The following is a 17180-nucleotide window of genomic DNA, read 5'->3' on the forward strand; positions in this document are numbered from 1 at the left end:
GACTTAAAAAAAAAGTGATTTCAGTTTAAATTCACGCATTATTGCATGAGTACATCAGGTGTCTCACATTGCTCTAATTCACTCTTGTCAATTTATCTGTCAGTTTAAAGAAGTGATTTGTTTTGCTTTAGAGATGAATAAATACTATGGTTGTTATTATTGGTAACTTTTATTAAGTAATTTACACCTACTGTAGCAAGGGCATAGCTTACTAAGTGTATGTATTGAACAATTGACATTCAAAAGTATAACAAAAGAGCAAGCAAAGGCATAGCACGTAGCCTGGATTCAAACGTCATCACGTACAGTACGTAGTGCGGCGCTGAGTGAAGCGGAAGTCACGTGACTTAAAGTGAAACCGAAAGCGATCGACGCGCTTCCGGATGCTTCGAAATCAACGATGTGTTCGCAGGTGACGGTAAGCTCGTTTAAACATTTCATGGGGCTGTTATATCAATAAGGATCTTTTGCGTCTAACTCAAACACGTTAAAGATTATTCTCGTTTATTCTCCTGATAGAGAAGAGAAGAGCAGCGCGGTTAGTTCCCAATTCTAGGCCTGAAGTGTTTTCTGTGCGAGTCTCCCCAATCCTAATCAAACACACCTAAAAGTTAAGCACTGCGGTTAATTAGTTTTATATTAGGAATTTTATATATTAATGTTAAACATACGTTTAACATTAAACGGCTAAAGGCCGTTATATTCTCCGTTTTTATCAAATAGGCCTAACGCCAAGCCAGCTTGGAAATCATGGCCTACACAAATAGAAATAAAGTACTCGAGCAAAGTACTGATACGCTAATAAAACAATACTCAAGTAAAAGTCTTAAGTATTCCTTTTAAATTTGAATCGAGTAAAAGTACAAAAGCATTTGGTTTTTAAAGCACATAAGTATTAAAAATAAAAAGTACTGAATTGTTTATTTTATAATTTGATATGTTATATTATATATAATTTGTGATCAATGTAGTTAGGTAATCACAGCGTGCCGACATACAGCCGTATCTCATGTCTACGAATGTGATATTCCGTTTATACAACAGTTTGACGGCACGAGTGTGTAAATGCATAAAAATGAACAACGGCGTGTCTTTAAAAGCCCTCTTCTATGTGAACTACTTCCTTCCACCACGGATGCAAAGCTAAAGTTAACAGCTGAGCCCAAGCCTACTTACTAATTCCAAAACGTCACTTTAGAAATAATAACAAAGGAACGTTGAGTTGCTTCATTAAAAGCTTATTGTATTGAACATGACTGAATGATAGTGATTACCTGCGTCTGATACAGCATTTTTCAGTTCAATCTCAAATTCACATTAAAACATTAGTTTGAATGTCCGATAGGCTCGTACTATCCTTTCCTCTGTTAAGGGTGATTTCTGAAGACTCCAACAGGGGCTGGCTACGGACTTAAGGGGCGAGTGGAGCTCCACTCAAGAGCTCTTGTTGATTTGGTTTTTTTCTGGTAACAATTCTAATAGTATAACTGTGATATATGCATGTAATATAATCTAATGTATGTGAAATGTAATTACGTTTTTTTGTCTTTAACCTACTGTAGGGATGTCACGATACCAAAAATCTAGTAGTCGGTACCGATACCACTAAAAGTACATGATACTTGATACCAAGTCATTACCACAGGATAAAAATAAGAATAATACTTAAACATTACAAAAACACAACATTAGTGGCACTTGGCCAAATAACACACACACAAGCACGCGCCTATACTCTGAATGCATGCATTAGTTTAAATTCACTGACATACATTAATATAACGTACGGGTGCTTGAATTCCTTGAAAATGCTTGAATTTTAACGTAGTGTTTTCAAGGTTTGAAAAATTCTTGGATTTTGGATAAAGTGTTTGAAAGTGCTTAAATGCAGTTGCAATGGTTTCATAATTAGTTTTCTTACTGAATAGTTAATAATTTTTTACATAGAGCCTGCACGTGTGATCTTTATAGACAGGCGTCCTCTGATGGAAGAGAGCGGGAGATAAATCATGCTGGGAGATTGCTGCTTCAGTCAGCGATGGCTTGAAAACGACAAATACAAATTATGGTTCAAACGAAAACTAAATACTTAAGTAGCCTGTTTTTTTTTCATGGATGAGTCTGCGCTTTCAAGCCATATACAAGGTAAACAAAAATACCCCTGCTCAGTTAAACTAAATCTTTTAAGATTAAAGTGAAATGTGAAAATGAATGAAAAGTGTTTATTGCGGCATACGCTTAGATCTGCTCACAATGCAGATTTCATTATGCACGTTTTTTCCCTCAGCATTGCAATTATAACAATTCGCACACGTTAGTGTTGAGCGCATGGATGCAATGGCCGTTCAGATGTGTTTAGATTAGTCACTGGTGAGGAAAAATCCACAAAACGCTACAGTTGTGTTCAGATCATGCGCTCACAATGCATTCTGCACTGTCTCGAATACTGTCATCATAAACAACAGTGCAAAAATGATGTAGCTTAAACAAGAAATTAATTTTGCTGTTTTGACGGTGAGATTCAGTGAGGTTTTGCTAGACTTGAAATCATCCGATTCAGTGATGGGGAATGTTTGTTGCTCATTTCTGTATGTTTTAATCCCAAATTTAATAACCATTTTGTTTTTCATGCTACTAAAAATGGAATGTCATGAATCTGACGTGTCGTTTCCCCCACACAAAAACGTAATCGACATTAATCATCGTTGTCACTTCAAATTTAACTAAAACTCTGATAACCTAACCTTTAACATAAACTCTGATTGTTTAGCTTGCAACAGCATGTGGTCCAAAGTATAGATGTGAGAAGAAAGAGGCATGGCTTTGAAGTCACGTAGTGATGTCTGGGTTAGCTACATACATCTGATTAATCTAATATAGGATCCATTGGGATAGTAAACTTTATTAACATGCTGAATGCGTTGCTCACCGGTGTTCAGTTTCATGCTCAAATGCAATGCCCGACATAGTTGTTTGAGACGGTCATATTGCTTTTAGATGTTTCTTTTTTGAAAATACTGATGTTATAATAATGCAGCAGTGCTTTTTTTTTTCATCACATTTGTTCAACAGTAGGCATGCTTCAATTAAAATTGTTTTCGTACTTCGTATGACTTCAAAAATAAGCAGGCAAATTCAGGAATCGCTTGATGAAAATATGGCACAAATCTGCCATAAACATTAATGCCATAAGTATTATAATGAGAACTTTATAGAATGTGAAATCTAAAGTCAATTCTCTCTGCTTTTCTTGTCCTTTTGTGTAGATACAAGTTGTAATGTTACGTCTATGTTATGTAAAGTCAGCTTCACTTCAGGCAGCTATTCCTTTTTAGATGCTTCTTTTTTTAATAACATTGCTGCATCATAATCATGATCTAACAGTGTTCTAATCATGTGTTCATGTTTTCATGTCACATTTTTATTTTTAACATTCATTTTCACAACAGTCTTCAGATTTTTGCATTATCTTTATTACGGCTACAACGTGAAGCAGAGATTTTTTTACTTAAAACGAGTAAGAATTCATTTCTTCCGCATCTCATACAACGTCTCTGTTGCTAATTCCAAAACATCATTTTAGACCCAGTAACGAGGCTTGAGCCGTTGATGGCAGACTGCAGTTAATATCTTAGTTATTAGGGTGAGAGTAAAAGAGAGAGGGAGAGCGTGTGAATTACCTCTGTTAGTCTGTGCATTTCTTAAAATTTTTCAGCAGCAGTGTCTCTACTAATAGTGAAATTTAAGTTCATTTTCTTCACGAACAGCACCATAGTTACCTCGCTTGTGATAAGTCATGTAGTTTTTAAGTTGATGTTACTGATAAATTCGTCAGAGTAGCACTAACAACATGTGTTATCTTGTGTGCAAACTATATGTGTGTCTGTGAGGGAGAGAGAGCGGAAGAGACAGAGTATGTGCTTTCCGTACATAATAAAACGTAATTTTGTGGCAAAAACATGAAAATGTTTTTATCCTATTGTTTACTATATTTATTTTTTTGGCCAGTGTCTTTGTGGGTTTTGGTTCTTTTGCTGTTAGGAGTCTAAGGACCTCTGAAATAACTGAAATCATTTGGCAAAGTGATATGGACATGTAATGCAGTCAGGACCTCCCTGGAACTACGATTGCCGAGTGTTTCCCTGAAAATAATTGCACACCTTAGAGCAGCCAATCAGGTTCAAGCATTAAACGGCCCCATAGTATAAATATTTATTAACATTGACTGTTTGGCATTAGGCCAATTAACACGGAAAGACAGGACGTGTCATGTAACACAAAAGCTACGAAAGACCAGTTATGTGAAGGGCCACGTTAGGCCGTGTTATGAGAAGGCCAGGAGTGTTAGATAATTTCATAGTCGGATTCTACCTAGAACTCGATAGGCTGTGTAATGACCATGTACACAGAAGCTTGATAGAGGAGGCTGAACCCCACGTTTGGCTGCATTCGTAGCAGCACCAGTCCAAATGAATGACCTCTGTAAAGATGAGGCGAGAGTTCTCTAAATCTCCAATCAGGTGAGTCTAAACCACTGCATTGTGATGGGATGGCCGTTAAGTTAGTAAAATGATAGAACGTAGTATTTAAGTTCTAACAGAAAACTCAGAAAGAACGTAAATACCGGTGCTGAAATGCATATAAATTTATATAAAAATTCTTGGGCTTGACTCCTGCAAAAGCTCGATAGACTCTGCAGACAGAACTCCATCTAACCATTCAAACCCAATGAGTGAACCGCTTAAAAGAAAAGAATCCAGATCGCATGACACAAGTTAAAGAAATGATAATAACAAATAATGAAGATTGATAAATAAATCTTGTAGAAAAATACCCTTGCGGAAGGATAAGAACACTTTTATTTGACAACAATGCCTTACTAGCTAATTGGACTTTAGCTAGCTATTGAACCCTTCAAAAGCATTGTTTAATGAAAATCCCTACAACAGGATAGCCTAATTGTATCACAACAATATAGCAGTACATCACAAACAGGTATGCTACTGACCAGGACATTAATGATCCACAGAGCACGAAAGTCTAAATTTTAACAAGAAATATATAGCCTCCAAAGTCCGGACACTGATTAAGAATATTCTATGTCTATTGACAGGACAAAAATAAAACGCAACAGAACTATAGAAAGGTCTTTATGTGCACAGGTTTACATTAACTGCTTATCAACTTAAGACACATTATAAGACACATGCCTTTGGTGTGAGAGACCCGGGTTCGAATCCACTGTGAGACACCAATGTGTCCCTGAGCAAGACACTTAACCCCTAGTTGCTCCAGAGGCGTGCGACCTCTGACATATATAGCAATTGTAAGTCGCTTTGGATAAAAGCGTCAGCTAAATGAATAAATGTAAATGTATATAGCATAATATAGCAGTAGAGCTAATACAGTGGCTGGAAATCTGTTTATCCATCGGTTCCTCGTGCTTCATCTTCATAGAGAATGTGGTTCATGGTTGCTCAGAGTGCTTTGGAAAGAAGCTGGAAATGGCGCGGTCACGATTTCCACGCATTTTTAGACGCTGGAAGCAGGGAAATCTATTTAGAGCGCCTTATTGTATTAATGAAAATATCGATGTTTGGCGCCAGATATCGATACTCGTAACGCATGGAGAAGGATCGCGATATATCGCCATATCGATTTATTGTCCCACCCCTAACGTCAACGACTGCAAAAATGAATTCAGTGCTTATATAGTGACGTGCCATTAGAGCCTTTCTAACAGAGCTTATGCTTAACTTCATTTTTCTGTTTCCACACACAGGCCTGAAATCAAGTTTCTTTTCTAGGAAGAAGAGAAGCAGAAGAGCAGCATGTAAAATGAGTGTGTATGCGGAGAGAAAGCAGGAGGCTCCTGTTGACACTCCAGCATCTCTAGGATTCAGCTGTGTGTCTATGAAGAGTAACAGATCTATGCTTGAGCCCCCTTATCTGAGTGACGTTGATGCTCAGAGAGCAGCATCTCCAGGATTCAGCTGTGTGTCTATGAAGAGTAACGGATACATGTTTGAGCCCCCTTATCTGAGTGACGTTGATGCTCAGAGAGCAGCATCTCCAGGATTCAGCTGTGTGTCTATGAAGAGTAACAGATCCATGTTTGAGCCCCCTTATCTGAGTGACGTTGATGCTCAGAGAGCAGCATCTCCAGGATTCAGCTGTGTGTCTATGAAGAGTAACAGATCCATGTTTGAGCCCCCTTATCTGAGTGACGTTGATGCTCAGAGAGCAGCATCTCCAGGATTCAGCTGTGTGTCTATGAAGAGTAACAGATCCATGTTTGAGCCCCCTTATCTGAGTGACGTTGATGCTCAGAGAGCAGCATCTCCAGGATTCAGCTGTGTGTCTATGAAGAGTAACAGATCCATGTTTGAGCCCCCTTATCTGAGTGACGTTGATGCTCAGAGAGCAGCATCTCCAGGATTCAGCTGTGTGTCTATGAAGAGTAACAGATCCATGTTTGAGCCCCCTTATCTGAGTTACGTTGATGCTCAGAGAGCAGCATCTCCAGGATTCAGCTGTGTGTCTATGAAGAGTAACAGATCCATGTTTTTGCCCCCTTATCTGAGTTACGTTGATGCTCAGAGAGCAGCATCTCCAGGATTCAGCTGTGTGTCTATGAAGAGTAACAGATCCATGTTTTTGCCCCCTTATCTGAGTTACGTTGATGCTCAGAGAGCAGCATCTCCAGGATTCAGCTGTGTGTCTATGAAGAGTAACAGATCCATGTTTTTGCCCCCTTATCTGAGTTACGTTGATGCTCAGAGAGCAGCATCTCCAGGATTCAGCTGTGTGTCTATGAAGAGTAACGGATACATGTTTGAGCCCCCTTATCTGAGTGACGTTGATGCTCAGAGAGCAGCATCTCCAGGATTCAGCTGTGTGTCTATGAAGAGTAACAGATCCATGTTTTTGCCCCCTTATCTGAGTTACGTTGATGCTCAGAGAGCAGCATCTCCAGGATTCAGCTGTGTGTCTATGAAGAGTAACAGATCCATGTTTGAGCCCCCTTATCTCAATGATGGACCTGCTGTTGCCTTTGACCCTGCGTGAGTATCACGAGAATGGATGTGATTTTTATTTTTTTATTTTAAATGATGATTTACTCACTGAGGTTCTTCTCTTTTAATATTTTAATAACAATAAAGATTCCTCAGTCATTTAACTAGTTGAGCTCCTGATACACTTGCATGATCACTGAAATGAAAACCATGCTAAGAAATTTATCAGTGGCATCAGCCCCAGGGCCATATGCAAAAATATTTGTATGGGCCCCCCCAAATGTTATAGGTTAATGTGGCCTCCAATGCTCCTTATTGTTGTCTTTTCTGCAGGTAAATAAAACAGCTGTGTATAAATGCTTAGAAATAATTTTAATGCTTTCAAGTCTATTCATTATTTGTAGTGAGCCAGCCACCCAGTAATCGCAATAAATGTGTTTTGTTACTTTTAATATAACACACATCTTAGCCTTTAAATTGTCAATTTCATTACGAAATGCAAACAATAAATGTGTTTTTACGCTCTTTAATGTGGCGTGAGATCACTGTATTCACCTGAAAAAATCATAACTTAATAAAACGAATGTCTCATGTAATCGATCAATCAGTGTTTAAAAAATCGTAAATAAAATAGCTTGTGAATAGTTTATAGCAATCATAGCATAACATTTACCTCAGAAACACCAACAATATAATTTTGATAACCTTGTTTTATTTTCATAATCAGTCAGTTAGCCACAGACATTTTTTTTTGAGTAGGTGGAATTTTCACATTAATTAACTTTATTCACTCAATATAACACAACTCGTAATTTTGACTTTATTCCAAAAATATTATGGCACTAAAATGCCACCATATATACTAAATTAATTGCAAACACACAGCACAAACACACAGTGGTCCAAAACGTCAAAAGACAGAAAATAAAGAAAAAACGGCTCACTTATTTTAGTTGTATTTAATTTAATTCTCTGGGACTTTCTTTTGGCAAATTCATCCACAATGTCCTTGGTGTAAAATTTAAGGCTTCATATTTTTTCAGTGGAAAGAATGGCAACTTTCGATAGTCTTTCAATAAAAGATCATTCAAATGAAAGAAAGAAAAAAGGTACAGGTGTCGCTAAAGCTATAGATGTGATACAGTTGTGATACAGGGCAAATTCCAAACTGAAGTGAGCATCCCTATGCCCTACTCCCTTCGAAGGGCAGTGCCCTTAATGTGTGTTCTTTTAAGGGTGTAGGGCATTACTGTCTGGAATAAGCGATTGGAATTCCCTTGGTGAAGGGAATGACTGACAAGATGTTACCTTGACAATGCAGGTTAAAGACAAATAAACAAATAAAGACAAATATAATTGGCTTATTCTACTTACGTTTGTATGTGAAGTCGAAAATCAACACTAACTTTGCTTTAAAACGCATTGCAAGATCTCCTATCCGAAGAGCACATGATCACAAACGGAAATCACTTCCGTGAAGTGACCATCGCATGTTCCCTTCGCTAACGGACTTCTGGAAGGGCCCTTTGTGAATGGATTCAGTTGTTCACTTTCGTTTAGAGTATCCCTACAAATGGAGTCCCCTTCCCGACGTGCCCTTTAGGGGCGCAAAAAAGTCAACCGTATTCTTGTGCTGTGTGAATATGGCCTATACCTTGAAGTGGAACCTGTTTGTTGAATGGTGCTCTTCTCACTGGGAAGACCCCCGGAGATGCCCGATCAGAGCTGTGCTTTCCTTCCTCCAGGAAGGGTTGGAGCGAAGGCTGTCTCCCTAAAATTGTATGTAGCCACAATTGCCGCACATCACGATCCTGTAGACGGTGAGTCTTTGGGGAAGCACGACCTGATCATCAGGTTCCTGCGAGGTGCGAAGAGACTAAATCCTCCTCGCCCTAACCCAGTACCCTCTTGGGATCTCCCTTTGGTGCTTACAGCATTGCAGAGGGCTCCCTTTGAGCCGTTGCAGTCTGCAGAGCTGAGAACTCTGTAGATAAAGACAGTGCTCTTTAAGTGATAGTTCAACCAAAAATGAAAATTATCATTTTATTTGGCCGTGACAATGCAGTGTTTGCACATAGTTAAAAAAAAAAAACTAAACATTACGCAGTTCTACGGCAGCAGTATAACAAACGCACACAAGAAATTATGTAAATTATATATGGCCATGAATTCATACCCTCATTTTAATTAAAAGGTCCCCCTCGGCGGGCCCCCAGTCAGCCTGGGCCCATATGCACGTGCATACCCAGACGCTACGCCCCTGCTTCTGCTAAAGGGGAAACAACAATAAGGCATGAGATCAGCGAAATAAAATGATAATAATAATAATAATTAAAAAAAGAAAAACTTAAACCACTCCCTATTGTAATGTATTATAAAAAAGAGCATTTGATAATAATAATTTGCAAACATTGCAATACATTATGGCTGTAAATTTCTTTGCTTTCAAACTTTAAACCATAAAGCTTTTATTTTGGCAGAAAACCCAGGAGAACCTAAAGATTGACTGCATCTGAAAGTGCATAAGAATATGTTCTTTGCCGTTTTAATAGCAGAAGTCAGTTTCAACACTCAGCAAGGAGTTCATAGGCTGCTCTGCTTACATCACATAAAGCAGCAATTAGGGCTGTGACGGTCTCCATGACAACCACGTCACCACCGCGATAGTTGATTGCCACCGGAGGTAATGCGTGTGACGTCACACACTCTATAACAAGCATAAAATACAAAGTTTTGTATGCAAGTGCAATAATAATTACAGTTGCAATAGAATTCGGTATTTATAGCATATACCATTTAGCTGTAAACCGTTTTATTTAGACTGTTGGTGCACAAAATTCACGAATTACCTCAAACACCATACATTTCATTTCCATTTCCTTAAGCATTTCCAGCGAAGACCCACTTGCTTGGTGGTAGATTAATGAGGCAAGAGTACCTGGCCACAGTTGCTTAAAATGCATTTGCGCAACAAGCACACCATCTGAACCATCAGTGCGTAACACCAATGAGGGCCTCCCTTAAACCGGACAGTATCAACATCTTTGTATTTCTGTCAAGGAATTTTAAATCTAACATTATATAAAAGCCAAGGTAGGCTTAAGCATTAGTGTTTACATTCTAATTGTTATCAGGCCAACGCAGATTAGCCAGCATGTGAATGAAGTTGTTACGAATTATTTAGGCTACTTTCTTATTTTATTTAACTGTATTATTTCTTTGATAGCCTAGTGTTTTGCAGGCTGCATGTTGCCGTGTTTATGGATGGTAGTGCTACAATAAACACGTATGTTTGTTAATAGATGTTTGAGCTGCGCCCGCATTTATTCATTTTTTTGTTTCAAAATTATATATATATGTATATATATGCATGTATGTATGTATATGTGTCAGCAATAAGCAATAAGGTACGAGAGGCCGTGCTGTATCATGAATAAATAATGGCTGAAGGGCGTTGTTAGGCATGACCGGGTGTGTCTCACTCATGCTTAAAAGTGAAGCTGCAGGCTCTTTGATCGCCCCCTGGTGGCTGGCTGCAGTACAGGTCATAAACCCCGCCCTCTCCATGTTAACGAATGGGACTTAAGTCAAAATAAAAGAATAAAATACACTTCCAATACAATTTTACGAAATATGGTTTTGGTCATTTAAGGTAGTTATCAGGCTGATATGTTTAATTGTTCGTTTTTGTGATAAGTTTGATTTTGATAACGACTCTGGCTCCAAATGACATCATTTACTTAAGATGGCAGCGGCCATACTGAGATGTATTCGCTTCACTTTTCTATAGTGGAAGGAGCGGAGACGCGTCGTCCATGTTTTTTTACTGTCTATGGGCATGACGCGAAGCGGAAAAACCACAAATTTATGTTTTTATGAGAAGTTCGTTAAATGCTGTCCTTCCGCTAAAAAAGTTCCTGACAGCAGCAGTAAACATGCCTCTCATCTGGAGCTTAAATAAAAATAGAGAGGTCTTATCATCTGCTGTCGTTTATTGTTTTAACACCATATATTATATTTTCTCATCAACATCTGCTTATATATCAGCATGAGGAAATGTCTGTTTTCTGTCTTTTAGTTTAAAACAGACCGATTCGCGGCACAGCGCGAGTTTGCAAGCGTCATTACAGTGTAAACTGATGGACATAAAAACATACAGAATCATACCTGAAACAGAAAACTAATAAATACAGTAGTATTCCCTCCTCACTTCGGAAACTGTAGGCTTCCACACAGACGTGCGCCGCACACACATCAACATATCTCTGCATGAGAAGCGTTAATTAGATGGGAAAGGGCGGGGTCTCAATATTAAAGACGAAAGATGCAACAGTTAATTCTGCCAAAATACATTATAAATGACACCGTATTGATGCTATATTAATGATTGTTTGTGTTGCTCAGTGATACACAGAACCATTGGGTGAAGCGGTCATAGCCGCGCTGAATCATGAATAAAACACAGCTGCTGACCAATCAGGATCGAGGAATGGAACTAACCGTTACGTCACATTCTTTTCACTCCGCGCTGCATTTCGGGAAGGCGCCGCCATATTAGCAGGATACGCTGTCCGTTTCCATGGTTACTTCTCATTCTTTATACGAATAACTGCTCATCTTTTGTTTTGTTTTTGCCTTTAAGTTAAACAATTATTCATTCTTCATTGTATGGTTTGCAGAGAAGATAAGCTAATTTATCGCACTGCATGATAATTTGATTTTTTTTTTCTCTCAGGTTTTGTAGAATTTCATAAACAATGTTGATCTGATTTACCGTGAAAACAGTGTCACCCGCTGAACACTTGCTGCTATTTTAACAGGTCTCTAAAACACCTCCCAGAAAGCATCCCTCAGTGCTTAAAGATCTCCAACGTGTGGCGTTTGGCTGCGTAAAAAAAGATAGTCCTACATTTAAAAAAACTTGTTGATATCACGTTCGAGTTCATGAGTTTGCCTAACAATGGTATGAGAGGAACACCGCTTTCACTCTCAACCAAACTAACATTACTAGCCATCAGAAGTTTTTGCTCTTATAAACACGAGACGCACATTAAAGAAGCGGCTGTGCGAGCGACACATTGAAAAAGCTGCGAGGCGCAGTGGTCAAAGATGTCTATCTAGCGCCATATTTAAAAGCAGAAGCGCTTTGTAAACAGCTCAAAATAATCACACCATCTCCATAAGAACTATATATGATTGCCAGAACAAATTTACCTGTAGTTTTGAAAAGTATTTTATTTTACCAGTTAAGATTGTGTGTGTGAAAGGGGCCTGACTCTTCCTCTGCATATTTGGTGAGTTTACGTTCATCTGGGAAAACTGTGCGTTATCGTTATCTCAATAGATTTGTAACGTAAGTCATTTATAAACCTGTGCCTTAAATCATTTATAAACCTTATAAATATTTCTAATAATGCGATTGATTGTACATCGCGATTTCAAAATAAAAGTTTCTGACTTTGCATGTGGCCAAGCATTAAAATGAAATGGATTTAAACGCCGTTGAATCACAGGAAACATCACCAGGCCATTGACGCCCTCTGCAGGTATTTTTTATAATACAGGCATTTTAAATGTATTTAACAGTGAAGCCATGTAATTAACAATAAAACCTTGTAATTACTTGGTTTTGATACTTTATTACCAATTATATATGCCTCACATTAGTTTATATATAAATATAGTCACATTAAAGCCTGTTTTTCAGCTCATAATTTTCCAAGTTTATGATACAGCTTTCTTTCTTCAGGTCAATCATATATTCATGAAAAAAAAATCAGTTTGAATAAGGAAAGCAGTAACTTTGCCATAGTATCCTTTCAAATGTTAAAGTTGCCACAGTCATTGCGTTATTTGCGTGTGCAACACTTTATTTGTACCATTTTGTTTTATTAGTTTATTTATCAGGTAGTTTTAAGGAAAATAATTTCCAAATGTTGTTGGTTTGTTTGTTTATTTGCCAAATATAACCCTGTGTATGTGTCCACCCCTGCAACCCCAACCCTCGGAAAAAAGTTCAGGCTCAGGATTTTTTTTTTTCTCTCCCTTTCTCTGTTATCTTGTAACAAAGACACTAACAGACGCACAGTTTCACCCTCAGTTTTAGGCCTAAAACACTTACTAGGCCAGGTGTCTTTCATAAAAAAAAAAAGAGAGATAAGATGTATTTTTCTCACTGTCCGAGTGTTAGACAACAATCTTTTTTTTTTTCTAGTGCTGAAGTGTAGCGTGTGTGGAAGAGTGAATCCTTTACTGTGAAAGCAGGGTTGAGCCTGGTCAGTATCTGGATGGGAGACCTCCTGGGAAAACTAGGTTGCAGCTGGAAGCGGTGTTAGTGAGGCCAGCAGGGGTCTGTGTGGGTCCTAACGCCCCAGTATAGTGATGTGGACACTGTAAAAAAGCACCTTCCTTCGGATGAGACGTTAAACCGAGGTCCTGACTCTCTGCGGTCATTAAAAATTCCAGGAAGTCCTTCAAAAAAGAGTAGGGGTGTAACCTGTATCCTGGCCAAATTCACCCATTGGCCTCTGACCATCACGGCCCCCTAATCATCCCCATACACTGTTGGCTGCATCACTCCGTCTCCTCTCCACCAATAAGCTGGTGTGTGTTGGGCGTTCTGGCGCAATATGGCTGCCGTCGCATCATCCAGGTGGATGCTGCACACTGGTGGTGGATGAGATTTCCCCCTTCCTTGTAAAGCGCTTCGAGTACCTAGAAAAGCACTATATAAATTAAACTAATTATTATTAATATTATCAAAGGTCACTCACATGATGATGTAGATTAGGCATGGGCCCGTATGAGATTGTCATGGTATGATAACCTTAAGCAAATATATCAGAGTTTCACTGTATCACAGTATTTTGGTTACAGCTCCAAAATGAGTTATTTTTAAATGTCAGGGTAAAAAAAAAAAAAAAAAACAGAAAGAAAGAGAGAGAACTTTTTTCACTTTACACCATATATTTTATTTTTAAGCAACATACAGAATATTTGAAACTAGTATTTGTTTCTTTTTTCTTTGATCTGTTTCTCATTTTGGGCTGTCCTGCAGGCGTTGATTTGCTGCTAGAGTTACTGCTGCCCTACAAAGAAGGAAAAAAAAGACTGACATGTTAATTTAGCCTAAATCTGTAATTACAGTTATTTAATATTAGTTCATTTAATTACAGTACTCTTGCAAAAAGGTTTGTGAAATGATGCTACATAAAACATGCCTGAACGAAAAACAAGTAAAGCAGACGGTCTAAAGGAGAACACCGATTCACTCTCTGACAGGAGACGCTAATGAAACAGCAGCGATAGCAGCATTTCTTGGTTACCACGGTAAAACAAAGCAGCACTGTGCTTATACACTTCTTCAATATTCATTATGCAGAGATGAGATGAAAGAAAATGCCATCTAAACTTTTCTGAGGACAGTCACTTCCCCTCAGAAACACATTCATAAACCCCCAAATCAATAATTAGGCATAAATCCAATATTTAGCGCATCACAAACAGTGAGCTTGCTCTGCCTGCTGCAGTATTTTTCACGTTGTGCCCAACTTCAGCATCTCTGGACTCTCTGAACGGCCATATACAGACTTCATAATATTTCCACATGAATGAGATCTTGACATTTTGGAAAATAATTGCAATGCAGTTTGTCCAGAACAGAGATGGGCTGAAAAAAAAAGTTCATGTTGTAACAGAACAAAAAAATGTGCTTGTGCGACCAACTGAGAAAGTTAGTCGCAAAAGAGCCACCAGTGGGAAGAATGAGTCTGGAGCCCTGTCTTACCGGTGCAGAAACAGATTCAGTGTTCCTCAAAATGAATAAAAACAGTGGCATGCAAACTCAGAATATGCTGCAAACCTGCAGTAATTAAATATTTTAAATATACTTTATGTATTTAACCAGTGTCTTCACTGCTGACCTTCGATGATCCAATTCAACCATACTAATAAGCAAAAATGACTTTAGATAAACATAACATTTGGTTTTCATTTTTTTGAATGCTTAAGATTGTTGGCTTTCAACTGTACAGACGTGCATTTACATTTTCTTCAGTCTGAGGCTTATTCATTTTACTTTTGGTGTAAAAGGGTGTTTACATCTGCCAAAAATATAACTTTATATATTAAAACAAACAAGCAAGCCCTGTCCAGATTTAATAAGTAACGCAAAAGTAACGTAACCTAGGTTACGTTACTTTTATGAACTAGTCTTTTTGGACTTTTTTGTATTATGTTTTAAATTGTCAAATAAAACAAACAAACAAACAAAACTAATTACCTTCCATAAAACTAAGTAATGTAATTAGATACTTTTTATGGAGTAATACAATATTGTAATGCATTACTTGTAAAAGTATCTTTCCCCAACACAGCATCACAGAGCGTCTGGAACAGAAAGCACAGCACTTGCGTGGAGAAAGTACTTAATCCCAGTCTGAAAGACTCATTTTCATGTTTTTCCTAGTTTTCAGCCATGGGTTAACAAGACCTGTTCACACCAGTTTGGATGTAAATTTATTGGAGCAGACGGATAATTTGCAGAAAAACAATATTTCTCTCTTTTTATTTCTCTTTATATTTCTCAGTACCATCAGCAAGAAGAGAAAGAGAGCAGCTTCTCCACTGCAGTCCCCTGATCTCAGTGATGGAGCGTGGACATTTGATCCTGTGTGAGTATATTAGATTAGATTCAACTTTATTGTCATTGCACATGTAAGGTACAGGGCAACGAAATGCAGTTAGCATCTAACCAGAAGTGCAATAAGCAGAGGTACAGGATATACAGTGTCTACAATAGTTACATATGTACAGAATATACAGATAAGGCAGTAGTACTATGGACATAATTTACAAATTTTTAAATACTATCAGTATGATATACAGATGGGTGATATGAACATACTATACAGATGGATTGTACAGTAAATGTATGTACACTATGAGCAAAAACTATGAATATAATTACAAATGGATATGAATAAGCTATACATTAAGATATATAAATACTAGTGCAATGAACATTGAAAGTGCATAGAAATAAAAATTTCCAGTGCATAGTATTCAGTGTGTGGATGTTTTTTTTTGTTTTTGTTTTTTAACCGATTTTAATGATGGGGAGGGGTGAAGAGTTTGTGGTGGTGTGTGAGGGGGGTATCATTGGGCAGAGTTTAGTAGGGAAACAGCTGTAGGGAAAAAGCTGTTCCTGAGTCTGCTTGTCCTTGATCGGAGGCTCCTGAAGCGCCTCCCAGAGGGCAGTAATTTAAACAGTCTATGGTCAGGGTGAGAGGAGTCCTTAAGAATGCCGCGAGCTCGACGTAAACAGCGTTTTCTCTGGACGTCCTCAATGGCAGGAAGTGGTGTCCCTGTGATGCGTTGGGCGGTTTTCACCACCCTCTGCAGTGCCTTGCGGTCAGCAACTGCAAGCTGGAGACACGTTCAACAACCATCCCGTTAATGTGGATGGGGTCATGCGTTCCACTTTTCTTCTTCCTGAAGTCCACAATAAGTTCCTTTGTCTTGCTGGTGTTGAGGAGCAGGCTATTGTCAGCGCACCATGCAGCCAGGTGCTGTACCTCCTCCCTGTAGGCAGTCTCATCGTTGTCTCTGATGAGGCCAATCACTGTGGTGTCGTCAGCAAACTTGATGATGGAGTTGGATCCATGCACAGGCCTGCAGTCATGGGTGTAGAGGGAGTAGAGGAATGGGCTCAGCACACAGCCCTGTGGTACGCCGGTGTTGAGTGTGATGGTGGTGGAGCAGGTGTGGCCTGACCTAACATGCTGAGGTCTGTTGGTCAGAAAGTCCATAATCCAGCTACAGAGGGAGGTGTTAACACCCAAGTCTCCAAGTTTAGTGATCAGCTTGGAGGGAATGACGGTGTTGAATGCTGAGCTGAAATCAACAAACAAAATCCGTGCATAAGTGTTGTTATTATCCAGGTGTGTGAGTACCGAGTGCAGTACTGTGCATACTGCATCCTCAGTGCTCCTATTGCTACGGTAGGCAAATTGGTGTGGGTCCAGTGTGGGTGGGAGGCAGTTCTTGAGGTGTGCCAGGACCAGTCGCTCAAAGCACTTCATTACAATGGGTGTGAGTGCTACGGGGCGGTAGTCATTCAGGCACGTCGGGGAGGAGTGTTTCGGCACTGGCACAATGGATGTG

General features: G+C 38.8%; 1 protein-coding gene across 3 annotated transcripts in view; it reads left to right on the top strand.

The window, feature by feature from the left end:
* The first annotated feature begins 340 nt into the window (after positions 1 to 340).
* Positions 341 to 17180, top strand: part of LOC306868867 (NACHT, LRR and PYD domains-containing protein 12-like) — a 37555-nt gene continuing 20715 nt past the window's right edge. The window contains exons 1-4 of one of the 3 annotated variants that reach the window (XM_079415301.1): positions 341 to 418; positions 5783 to 6516; positions 6968 to 7064; positions 15605 to 15688. In XM_079415301.1, the coding sequence (XP_079271427.1) occupies positions 6994 to 7064; positions 15605 to 15688 (155 nt within the window). In that variant the 5' untranslated portion in view covers positions 341 to 418; positions 5783 to 6516; positions 6968 to 6993. Of the gene's footprint in view, positions 419 to 5782; positions 6536 to 6689; positions 7065 to 15604; positions 15689 to 17180 lie in introns of those variants that run through there. The other 2 variants (XM_079415302.1, XM_079415300.1) reach the window with 2 other exon arrangements.

This window comes from Barbus barbus, assembly GCF_936440315.1.
Source record: "Barbus barbus genome assembly, chromosome: 4".
NCBI classification, from domain to species: domain Eukaryota; kingdom Metazoa; phylum Chordata; class Actinopteri; order Cypriniformes; family Cyprinidae; genus Barbus; species Barbus barbus.